This window comes from Mesoplodon mirus (assembly GCF_964341445.2).
Source record: "Mesoplodon mirus genome assembly, chromosome: X".
NCBI lineage: Eukaryota > Metazoa > Chordata > Mammalia > Artiodactyla > Ziphiidae > Mesoplodon > Mesoplodon mirus.
The window spans coordinates 144,487,186-144,499,736 of record NC_138981.1 but is presented as its reverse complement, the minus strand read 5'-3'; the positions used below and the strand labels follow the sequence as shown (position 1 = coordinate 144,499,736).

At 48.2% G+C, this 12,551-nt stretch overlaps 1 protein-coding gene across 1 annotated transcript; it reads left to right on the top strand.

The window, feature by feature from the left end:
- Nucleotides 1-454: 454 nt before the first annotated feature.
- Nucleotides 455-9,584, top strand: LOC309796346 (dipeptidase 2-like; the record flags this gene model as incomplete). Its single annotated transcript, XM_082609378.1, has 7 exons — nt 455-475; nt 862-1,035; nt 1,403-1,487; nt 2,157-2,232; nt 2,887-3,022; nt 3,123-3,263; nt 9,516-9,584. 7 exons carry the CDS (start codon nt 455-457, stop codon nt 9,582-9,584), a joined length of 702 nt encoding a protein of 233 aa, XP_082465504.1.
- Nucleotides 9,585-12,551: the final 2,967 nt, after the last annotated feature.

Genomic DNA, 12,551 nt, shown 5'->3' with positions numbered 1-12,551 from the left:
CAGCCTCTTTTCTAACAAGCTCCCCACTTGAAGAATCAGCAGCTTTAACCTCCTGTTTTGTACAGTTAGAAATTTGTCTGGAGGATGAACGGGAAGAGGGGGAACCAATGAGAGACCAGCCCTAGGTGTTTGGACAGGCACATGTCACTCTAATTTCCAAGCAGGAAGAAGAACTAACCAAAGTCTTAGCCTGCACCCCGGAACAAGAATAGGGCCTGAAGCAATCCTGGGGTTTTGTGGCCAGTGCCCAAAAAAGGGACTTAAAAAATGGAGCTCAGGGGCACTGCAATTGACAAACTTGCAGGGTTATACATGATAACAATCCTCCAAAAATATATTGAGGTAAGGCAACGAAAAGGACTTGAGAGCAAGGCAGAATTGCAGGGAACAGTTTTCAAGAGGTAGATTGGAGCCGCCTTTCAAGCAAGTGAAAAGAGACAGAACTTCGACAACGATGCAGTTGACCAAAAAGGGCGTATGCATTTTTTTCCTGAATATAGTCAAGACTGAGTCCCCAGATGGGCCCTCCTACTGCCAGGCACAGCCCAGTTTGGGTCCCTCCTCTTGCACCAGGGAGTCGCAGGTGTAGACGGTTCAAAAGAACCTCTTTCTAGGCTCTTGTAGCCAAGTCATGGCCACCAGTCAGACTGCCTCCTGGCCATCCTGCAGGGCACAGAGCACAGCAAAGGGTATCCACCCCTTCTACAGCAATGTCAGTTGGCTCACCGGCTTGGCAAGGTAAGTACCTGGGTTCCATACCCTGCCCCACAGGAATGTACAGCCCCGCCTGTTCCCTACAGATAAATGCACACAAGATAAATGCAGCCCTGATGCCCTCTCCCCATCCTGTCCCTGTAAAAGGTGGTGGCAGAAATGAACCGCCTGGGCATGATGGTGGATTTGTCCCATGTCTTTCATGCTGTGGCACGGCGAGCCCTAGAAGTGTCACAGGCACCTGTCATCTTCTCCCACTCAGTGGCCCGGGGGGTGTGCAAGAACACTCAGAATGTTCCTGAAGATATCCTGCAGCTTCTCGTGAGAGACTGCCCTGGCCCTAATCCCTAAAGCAAGAGGTTCAAACCAGGGGCCCTTGAACCTGAGCCTCTTCTCCCTCAATTTCCCCAAACCCCAGGTTAAATATCTTCTGCCCCAAAAACTCATGGTCCACAACCCCTGAACTCTTGAGCCCTAGGTGGTAAGATACTCTTCCAAACTGGGAAACCCAGGGCCAAGACACTACCCAGACCAGGGCTGCGGCTCCTCCATTCACACAAACCCAGAGAAGAGACGACTCTGACCTCAAAGCCAGGGCTGAACACCTTCCTCACAGGGGCCGAGAGAGTGAACAGGCAGGTGGCTGTGCTGGGGGCCAAGCTGACTGTCCACCGGTCCGCCCCTGCACAAGAAGAACGGTGGCATCGTGATGGTGTCCTTGTCTGTGCGGGTGCTGCAGTGCAACCCGTTAGCCAACATGTCTACTGGGGCAGGTGAGCCTCATCCTGGGCTCTCTGAAAACTCTGATTTGGAGCTGAAGCTGGATCCAAGTTTGGGGAGGACTTCAAAAGAGCCCCAGTGGTTTGGCCCACCTATTGGCAATAGGTACAGCTCCCAAAATCCCAATAATGGATGGTACACAGCACCTTGGTGCCATGTGGAGCTGGAGCCATGGAATCAAAACTGCGATAATGATGGGTATCAGGGAGGCTGTCAGACACAGAGCCCAGGTGCTGCCCATCTGTGCCTCTGCAGGGGCTCCTAAAGCGCACTGCCCCTACCTCTGGCCAAGGGACTGGACAGCTCCTTAGGTCTCTGGGGTCTTCATCAGTTGTACTCTTGTTCCTCTCTCATCCTCCACACCCGGGGAAAGGAGCCCCCACAGGTTCTCAAGGAGACTGGGAGGCAGGGTGAATCTTGGGTGAGAAATGGCCCAAACAGGGGGCTCTGGGGTCCACTCCAAATCTGAAGTCCAGTTCTAGAGCCAGCTGGGATCACTTCAGATCAAACCTCAGGGCCCTCTAGTTGGTGCTCTCGGTGCCAGGCCATGAAGGAACCGGCCTGTTTGGCCTACAGGCTGCAAAAAGGGGAATCAACAGAGGCCAGTCATCACCCCCACCCCTGCCCTGGAAGCCCCACACTGCTGACTTTCCATTCTTCAGATCACTTCGACCACATCAGGGCAGTCACTGGATGCAAGTTCATTGGGATTGGCGGAGATTATGATGGGGCTGGCCGGTGGGTGCTTCCCTGTGGCTTGTCTCGGGCTGGCTGGGCAGCAGTGGGGCTTTCACAGCCACCGTGCCCACCACACTGTGGCCCTCATGGCCTTGACCATAGCCTCAGGTGTGATGGCCCAACTGGTATCTCCCCTCTCCCAGGGTCTGCTTCCTGGGCTCTCCTGTCTGTTTGACCCTACTCTAGGTCATCAGATTTGTCTAAAACACCATACAGAGCTCATCTGCCCAGCATCTGTGCCCATCCAGTGCCAGCAGACCAGACCCACGGCCTCTGAGCAGACTCTTAGTAAGGTCTGGGCTGGGCTGACCATCTTCTCTGCCTGTAGTTGGGTCTGTGCATTCCGGGGATTCAACCCAGTTCTTAAAAAGCTTTTCTCCTCTTTACAAATGGAGGCAAAATGTGCATTCAGTGAAAGGCATAGATCTTAACAGTACAACTCAATGACTTTTGATGAATAGTCGAGGTGCTTTTGGGGTCTTCCTCTGAAGGATGAAGAGCAGGAGTGAATCATTTACTCTCTCCAAGTCTCCATTCTCCATATCTGACCAGGGCTGGGGTTCAGTGGACCCTGGACACATAGGGCTTTGGTTCTGACTCAGGACCAGGGAACAGGTCTGAGGCCCAAGAGCTGGCTGGCTGGCGGCCACACAGGTTCCCACAGGCGCTGGAGGACGTGTCCATATACCCGGTACTGATAGAGGAGGTGCTGGGGCGTGGCTGGAGTGAGGAAGAGCTCTGGGGTGTGCTTCGAGGAAACGTGCGGTGGGTCTTCAGACAGGTGGAGCAGGTATGCTGGGCTGGGCAGAAGAGTAGCTCTGAGCAGGTGGTCTGAGCAGGTGTACGCGGGGGTGCTGTGAGAAGTGCTGCCCACTGACTGCCGCCTCCAGGTACGGGAGGAGAACGAGGGACAGAGTCGCTTGGAGGATGAGTTCCCAGATGAGCAGCTGGGCAGCTCTTGCCGCTCCGTCCTCCCAAGTCTGCATCAGAGAGAGGATCTGGCTCCAGACCAGAAACTAACCAGAGCTGAGGTTCGTGGGAATCCCATTTTGTCACCTAAGTGGTCATTCTCAAAATCTTGCCCCCACATGGGCCCAGGCCTCACAGTTATTGCCGCCTTCCCAGTCCTTATTGTTTGGCTCTGGTGATCCAGTTAATCCTGTCAGATGTCACTTTGGCAGCCACAGATACCCACAAAGTTTCCTTGCATACGAGCACAAATATTTCCTGAAAATAAATGTTTTAGAAATGGAATCAGCATGAGTGTCCGTCTCCGTGCTGGGGTCTGTGGTGCAGGCTCCCAATACTGGGGTTTGGTGGGGGACCCTGCAGTTTAGACACTGGATACTCAAGGAAGACCTGTTGGCAGTGGCCTGAGGAAACCCAGGTGGCTTGTCTCAGCACTGGAAGAAGACAGTGGGTGGCTCTGGCTGCGGGAGGGTGGACCTTACTCGGTTCCCTCTGTGTAGCTCACCTCCATCCACATCCTGACCCACTGAGTGCCACCTGGGGATCTTTCAGGGAATTCTGGTTCAGATGCCCAAGAAGAGAACATGCCTAGATCACAAATGATCTTTGTACCTATTTGGACAGAGCCCAGAATCTCAGGCTACTTAATGAGCCATGGACCTCCAATGGCTAGACTGCTCTGGATGTGGGCACACCTCCTCTCCTATTCCTCATGGACTTCCTCTCTAGTCGGTTCAGGCTACTTAGACAACCACCCGATCTTCCCCCAGTTCATTAATGATAATAGCAACTGCACTAATTATAGCCAAAAGTGAGTAAATACATTGAGTTAATAATGAGAGGTAGGGCTTCCCTGGGGGCGCAGTGGTAAAGAATCCACCTGCCAATGCCGGGGACATGGGCTCGAGCCCTGCTCCAAGAAGATCCAACATGCTGAGGAGCAACTATGCCCGTGCGCCACAACTACTGAGCCCGCGCTCTAGAGCCCGTGTGCCACAACTACTGAGGACACGTGCCGCAACTACTGAAGCCCACGCGCCTAGAGCCGGTGCTCTGCAACAAGAGAAGCCACCACAATGAGAAGCCTGTGCACCGCAACGAGGAGGAGCCCCCGCTCACCGCAACTAGAGGGAGCCCACGCGCAGCAATGAAGACCCAACACGGCCAAAAATAAACAAATAAATAAATAAATAAAATGAAAAAAGAAAAAAGATACAATACAGTATTGTTAACCATAGTTGCCATGCTGTACCTTACATCCCAGAATGTATTTGTCTCGTAACTGGAAGTTTGTATCCTCTGACCACCCTCACTCATTCCCCCCCGACCTCAGCCCCATAGGTTAAAATTTTAAATAGAGAAGCCCAGATAAGCTTCAATGAGAAGATGACATCTGAGCAGAGATTTGAGTTAGTCTAGTGGACGAGTGCACAGGAGAGGAAAGGGCCAGTGTAAAGACCCTGGGGCAGGAGCTTGTCTGGTGTGTTAGAAGAACACAAAGGAGCCCGCTGTGTTTGCAGCACAGAAAGGAGAAGAGTGTAACGGAAGTCAGATACACAATGGATGGGGAGCAGTAAGCAGATAGGACACAGTGGTCAGACCCCGAATGGCCTTGTAGGACGCTCTGCGGTCTTTGTTAGCTCTTCACGATAGGAGCCAGTGAAGGGTTTTAAGGAGAGGAGTGGCATGACTGATCGCATTCCCCATGATCACGGTGACTGCTGTATGAAAAACAGACTGTGGGGGCCACGGTAGACACAGGCAGATCAGTTAGAAGGCTCTTCAGTCACCCATGTCAGAGATGATGGTGGCTCAGGGTGGAGAGATAGTAGGGGAGGTGGTGAGAAGTGGTCACACTCTAAAAATATTTTGAAGGTAGAGCAACAGGAGTAAAATGAAGAAAATCAAAATTCCATGGCCCAGAGATAACTGTTAATTTATTTATTCTAAGCAAACATGGTCCCCTCTAAAAACCACAAAGCTTGCCAAGGATGCTCTTCTCAGAGGTACTAACTTTTTACTCCTCAGCCTACTCCAGCCTGGCCTTCCCCCGCCTCTGCCACTCTCCCAAAATTGCTCTGATTAAAGTCACCAATTACCTCGAAGTGGCTCAATCTACGAGACACTGACCCAACCTCAATCTTGTTCTGCTAGCAGCACATGGCGTGGTGGAGCCTCCCGTCTTGCTTGATCTCTCTCCTCCCTGGGTTCATTGACCACACACTCTCCCAGTTTTTCTCTCTACCCCTGCTTTTCAGTCTCTTTTGCTGGTTTCACCTCCTCCCCTCACATGTTGAGGTTGCTCCTCAGTCGTGGGCCCTCTTCCCTTCTAATTTCACACATCCTCCCTCACAAATTTATTCACTCCCATGGTTTAAAATATTGGCCATGATCATCTCCAAAGGCATCCCAACCTCATACCAACTGCTCAAAACACATCCCCACTCGGATGTGTTAAGGGCTTCTCCTACTCCACATGTAGAAAACAAAGCCTTGACCTCCCCTCCTAAGCCTTGTCCTCTGTCTCCAATTATTTATTCAACAGACACTTACTGAGCCCCTAAGATATGCCAAGCACTGGTAGGCACTAGAGATAAAATGATGAGGCAGGAGGAAAAGGTTCAATAGAACAGAGGGTTTTAGAAAGGGAACTTACAAATATGTGTGAAATTAAAAGTGTGCATGGTGCTACGAAGGAGCAGTTATGTAAGGCTGTGGGAGTCTAGCTCAGCAAGGAAGAGACTGATGGGGGTTGAGGAGGGCCTCCCTTAAGAAATAATCTCTGGGGACTTCCCTGGTGGCGCAGCGGTTCAGAATCCGCGTGCCAGCACTATTTACAATATCCAGGATGTGGAAGCAACCTAAGTGTCCATCAACAGACGAATGGATAAAGAAGATGTGGCACATATATACAATGGAATATTACTCAGCTATAAAAAGAAACAAAATTGGGTTACTTGTAGTGAGGTGGATAGACCTAGAGTCTGTCATACAGAGTGAAGAAAGTCAGAAAGAGAAAAACAAATACCGTACGCTAACACATATATATGGAATCTAAAAAAATAAAATGGTTCTGATGAACCTAGGGGCAGGACAGGAATAAAGATGCAGACATAGAGAATGGACTTGAGGACACGGGGAGGGGGAAGGGTAAGCTGCGATGAAGTAAGAGAGTAGCACTGACATATACAATACCAAATGTAAAATAGCTAGCTAGTGGGAAGCAGCTGCATAGCACAGGGAGATCAGTTCAGTGCCTTGCGACCACCTAGAGGGGTGGGATCAGGAGGGTGGGAGGGAGATGCCAGAGGGAGGGGATATGGGGATATACATATGCATGTAGCTGATTCACTTTGTTATACAGCAGAAACTAACACACCATTGTAAAGCAATTATACTCCAATAAATATGTTTAAAACAAAACAAAACAAAAACAAAAACAAAAACAAGAATCCGCCTGACAATGCAGGGGACACAGGTTTGCTCCCTGGTCCAGGAAGAACCCACATGCCTCGGAGTAACTAAGCCCACGAGCCACCACCACTGAGCCCATGTGCCACAACTTCTGAAGCCCGCACGCACAGAGCCTGTGCACCACAACGAAGAGCAGTCCATGCTCACCGCAATGCCAGAAAGCCCACGTGGGGCAATGAAGACCCAACACGACAAATAATTAATTAATTAATTAATTAAAACTTATATTTAAAAAAGAACAATGAAAAAATCTCTGCTGGGAATTCCCCAGTGGTCCAGGGGTTAGGAACCTGTGCCTCCAGTTCAGGGGGCCTGGGTTCAATCCCTGGTTGGGGAACTAAGATCCTGCAAGCTGGCATCGCAGCCCAAATAAAAATGAAATAAAATAAAATATATTAAAATAAAAAAGAAATGATCTCTGATTCCAGGTCTAAAGGGTGAGAAGGTGTTTATCAGGCCAATATGTGCAGAGAACATTTTTCCCATTTCAGTAAGTAGCACCTCCATTTACCCAATTACACATCCTTAACCCACATTCCCCACATCCAATTCATCACTTACTCCTATTCGCCTCCAAGCCATCACTAACCTTCCAAATATCACTCTAGCCCGCCTGCTTTACTCCATCTCCAAGGCCACCACTGTGCACAAAGCCAGTCTCCTAATGAGTCTCCCCAAATCTTCTCCTGCCCCCTCCTATCCATTCTCTTACAATAGCCAGTATGGTGTCTGAAAAAGGCATCTCTGCTAACACCACTTCTCTGTTTATACCCTGCAATGGCTTTCCACCAAGTTTAGGATAAATCCCAAACAGATGATGGACTGGAGGTTGAAAGACCAGAAGGAGGTAGGGTGTGAGGTTAGAAAGAGGGATAAAGGGTCTAGGCCAACAGTGAAAAGGGCTGAAAAGAAAATGATCGGCACTTGTACAACAGTCCTGATGCAGGCAGGAGAATGCAGGAATAGCGAAGGAATACCAATAGCCACGTTTTATTTCGGCAATGCCTTTGCAATTCCCAAAGTGCTTCATTTATAACTGTGATTCTCAAACCTAGCTGTACATTAGAATCATCTGGAGAGATTTTTAAAACTACCAATGGCCAGGCCTCACCCCAAGCCAACTAAATCAGAATATACAGTTCACTAGGGCAAGAATTTTGTCTGTTTCATTCACTGTCCATATGAAAAGTACCTGGCACATACATGGTGCTCAGAAAATATTTACTGAATGAATAAATGAAGGAAGGAATGTACCATTATCACCTTAGATCCAAGGAAGAATTCTTTTCAAAACTTAGGGAGTAACCAGGCAATGTCAGTTACCATGGCAGTCCTGGGAAAAACATTACCAAGTGACACTAACACTCCCAGGGGCCTACATTTGTTTCCACAATAAGTAAACCTTTCTCATTTCTAAAGTACTATACTGTGAAATATGCATCTCAGTCACAACCAGAGGTTACTCAATGTCTGCTGTGAGCGGGAGGAAAAGAGAAGGGCCTTACGCAGTACCTAAAGCAATGACAAGAAGAAGCTAGGGGCCACGGGCAGAGACAGACAGGCTCAGACAGGCTCCAATCCCTATGACATTCTGAGGTGATCACGTTGTAAGGGCTCGAGCACGAGAAAGCAGCCACTAACCAGCTACCCTATCTCAAATATTTGGAGAAAGCCAATGCAAATACATACCTATGTATTATTCTTTTCTGATTATTCTTTCAGTGTATCCCTTCTGGCTTTGTGCAAAGCGATTCTTTCTTTTGTACCTGAAAGATGAGTGGCACATGTAAATGGATGAAACATGTCAGAGCAGACATCCAAGGAGCTCTTCAGCTAACGAACGAGGAGCTCTGAGTTCTGGGAAAGAATCGTAAAAGTAGTGTAGAATCACAGTATCTTAGAGCATCCTTTATATCAACTCCCCTCTATCATATCACCCATCACTGGTCATCAGCCTATACATGAACTTAGCAGTGAGAGAAAACCCAGCACTCTCTAGACAGATCTAGGCCTTTCTAGTTGCTACAGCAGTCTATATCAAATTCAGAATCTGACTCCCTGTCACGCATCAGTCCCAGTCTGCTTTCTGCAATGGTACACCCCATGGCACACCTCATCTCTTTTCCATCTGGCACATTTCTCAAACACATGAGGACAATTTTGTTCTTCCTAAAGCTCTCTTCTCCCACGTCACCCTCCTAAATCACTCCTTCCTGTGTTTATGACTTTGAGGAGCCCCCATGGTTTTCTCACCCCAAGGACATGACAAGCAATGGCATCAGTGTGCCTGCTACAGATTCTGGGAAAGGGGCAGGGCCACACAAGAGTCTGGCAAATGTGACTGACTACCTGAAGTGAGAGTACATGTGCCAACCTCAGCCTCTCTTCAGTCCTCAGCCTCTATCCAAGGTTTCTCCATAGCACACTATTGACATTTTGGGCCAGATAATTCTTTTGGGGTGGTGGGGAGGGCTGTCCTATGCCTTGTACGATATGTAGTAGCATCCTGGCCTCTACCCACTAGATGCCTGCAGCACCACACACCCCCACACCCCGGATGTGACAAAGAAAAATGTCTCCAGCCATTGTCAAACGTCCTGGAGGAAAGGTGAGGGCAAAATCACCCTCACTCAAGAGCCATTGCTCTATCCAACGACTCTGTTCACCCATGAGTACTCAAACCTCTCTCCTCTGCTGGCTTAACAGGTAACTCTCCAGAAAGTCTATCGTGTATCAAAATGCTATTTAAAATTTAATAGTATTTATCTCTAGAACAGTATCTGATGAAAGTAACCACCTCCCAGGTGGTTAATCCACGTTTACCTTATCTCCTACCCCAGGCACTGGAAATTACAGAAATGATCGGACACCCATTTTCGGGATCCGTTCAAGAAGTACCAGTAGTGTAAGGCTTTTTGGCAACCTGAACAACTGAATTCAAGTAAAATATTCTGCCTGACCCTGGCTTTGTGAGACAAGCCACAAACCTGTAGCAGGACCCTCCTCGCTGCTCTTTACGGAATTGAGGTATCTGACTGGAAAGGCGGTGGAGGTGAACTACCCAAGAAAGCAGTGGCTTCAGGATGAGAAGCTGGAAAGGGTGACAAGGGAGGGGAGAATGAACCTCAGCTGAAAAGAAAGGGGAAAAAGCACCAAGAGATGAGTTCTCTTGACTGAAGAGAAGATACGCTGAAGGCCATCAGCTTGCCCTCGGGGCCCTCAGCTCTCTGCAGAGCTCTAAGGGAAGGGTGAGCCTGGACCTACGACTCCGGACTCCTGGTCTCGGCCCCCAGGCCTGACCATTCACTCAGACTCTCAATAAATACTTGCATTAAAAGACCTTACACGGGGACCACATCTGGGAAAACATCGCCACACCCTCATTAAGTCACAGGGGGAGACCCAAACTGGCCGAGCCATGACAGGAGCCATGAGGGTGACAAAAGAGCATGGCAGGGATCAGACATCAGATCGCCAGAAGCCCTCCGCCCTCCTGGTTCGTAATGCCAGGGCCCCATCGCCGCGTATCGCCGGACCCTGGTCCTGCCTCCATCGCGCACCCTTCCCCAAGGTTGGCCGGGGTCTGGAGTCACCACCCCCTGTTCAGACCTACAGATCTCGCCGCTGCTGAGCTCTACAGATCCTGCTCCTTCCACACAGTTCGCCGATGCCGCGGGCCTTACTGAGCCACGCCACCATCGTCTGCAAGGCCTTGGCACACCCGTGACGTCACTGTCGTGCGCCTCTCCCGCAACAAGGGGAGTATGGCTCTGGCACGGCGGCTGCGGCTGTGGTCGCTCGCGGCTCGGTTGCTTCTGGCACCTCGCCGGGACCTGACAGTCCACGGTCCCAATGAGCCCCTGCCCATGGTGTGCACCCCGCGGGCTCTACAGCGGCGGCAGGAGAAGCGGTAGAGCGGGCAGTGGAGCCCCCCGCGGCCAGTGCTGGCGTGACCTGGGCCACTGCTGATTTCAGCGTGGCGACCGGAGTTGAACCAGCGGGCACACCTCATGCTGGGCTCTTGGGAGCCCGCGCCACTTGCTTCGTGCGGCTGGAGGAATTGGCGCACCCACGTGGATCATTTCTCCATCGAGCGCGTGCAATATTACTCAGACATAAAAAAGAATGAAATAATGCCATTTGCAGCAACATGGATGGACATAGAGATAATGATACTAAGTGAAGTAAGTCAGAAAGAGAAAGACAAATACCATATAATATCACTTACATGTGGAATCGAAAACAGGACCCAAATGAACATGTCAGCAAAACAGAAACAAACACACAGATATAGAAAACAGAGCTGTGGTTGCCAAGGAGAGAGTGATGGAAAGATTGGGAGTTTTGGAATAGCAGAAGCAAACTATTCTCCATAGGATGGACAAGCCACAGAGATCTACTGTACAGCAGAGGAAACTATATTCAATATCCTCTGATAAGCCATAATGGAAACGAATATATATATATATATATATATATATATATATATATATATATATAACTGAATCACTTTGCTACACAGCAGAAATACAACAATGTATAAAGGCTGCAGAGGGTGTGGAGAAAAGGGAACCCTCCTGCACTGTTGGTGGGAATGTAAACTGATACAGCCACTATGGAGAACAATATGGAGGTTCCTTAAAAGCTAAAAATAGAACTACCATATGACCCAGCAATCCCACTACTGGGCATATACCCCAAGAAAACCATAATTCAAAAAGATACATGTACCACAATGTTCACTGTAGCACTATTTACAATAGCCAGGACATAGAAGCAACCTAAATGTCCATCGACAGATGAATATAGAAAGAAGATGTGGCCTATATATACAATGGAGTGTTACTCAGCCATAAAAAGGAACAAAATGGAATTATTTGTAGTGAGGTGGTTGGACCTAGAGTCTGTCATACAGAGTGAAGTACGTCAGAAAGAGAAAAACAAATACCGTACGTGAACACATATATATGGAATTCAGAAAAATGGTACTGACGAACCTAGTGACAGGGCAGGGATAAAGACACAGATGCAGAGAATGGACTTCAGGACACAGGGCGGAAGGGGAGACAGGGACGTAGTGAGAGAGTAGCACTGACATATATACACTACCGAATGTAAAAGAGCTAGTGGTAAGCTGCTGCATAGCACAGGGAGATCAGCTCAGTGCTTTATGTCCCCCACAGGGGTGGGATAGGGAGTCTGGGAGGGAGCCTCAAGACGGGGGGATATGGGGATATATGTATACATATAGGTGATTCACTTTGTTGTAAAGCAGAAAATAATACAGTGTTATAAAGCAATTATACTCTAATAAACATGTATTTTAAAATACCACAACGTTGTAAATCAACTACAGTAGAAAATATTTCTTAAGTGAAAAAAATTTTTGAATGTAAGTTTAATTGTGTGTGTGTACCACAGGTTCAATATATATGAATTATGTCAAATAGATTACACTGGTTTTCAAAATAAAGAATTTTTGATATTCTACATCAGCTGCATAATATAAATGCAGAAAAAAATATATTATTTTTTTTCTAAAATTCAGAAATACCCATTTTGCTCATTTGGTATACTATAAACCACTAACGGTTAAAAAGGGATTCGTGACCTCTTCCTTCCAAAGAAATATTTCTGCACTCACACAAGTTTAATAGAATGTTCCGCCATGAACTGGCTTCCCACCTTAGAGACACGAGATTTGCATCCTGAAATCTCTTTCTTGCAAAAATGTCCAATTAGCATCCTAGCATTATAGAAAAGAAATGCTTTTTTCCAGATCTCAAATTACATACAACTTTATCAAGACATCATGCATGTTTTCTTTTTTCCACACACACAGACTGCATTTTAGTTTTACAAGAGAAAAATCAACT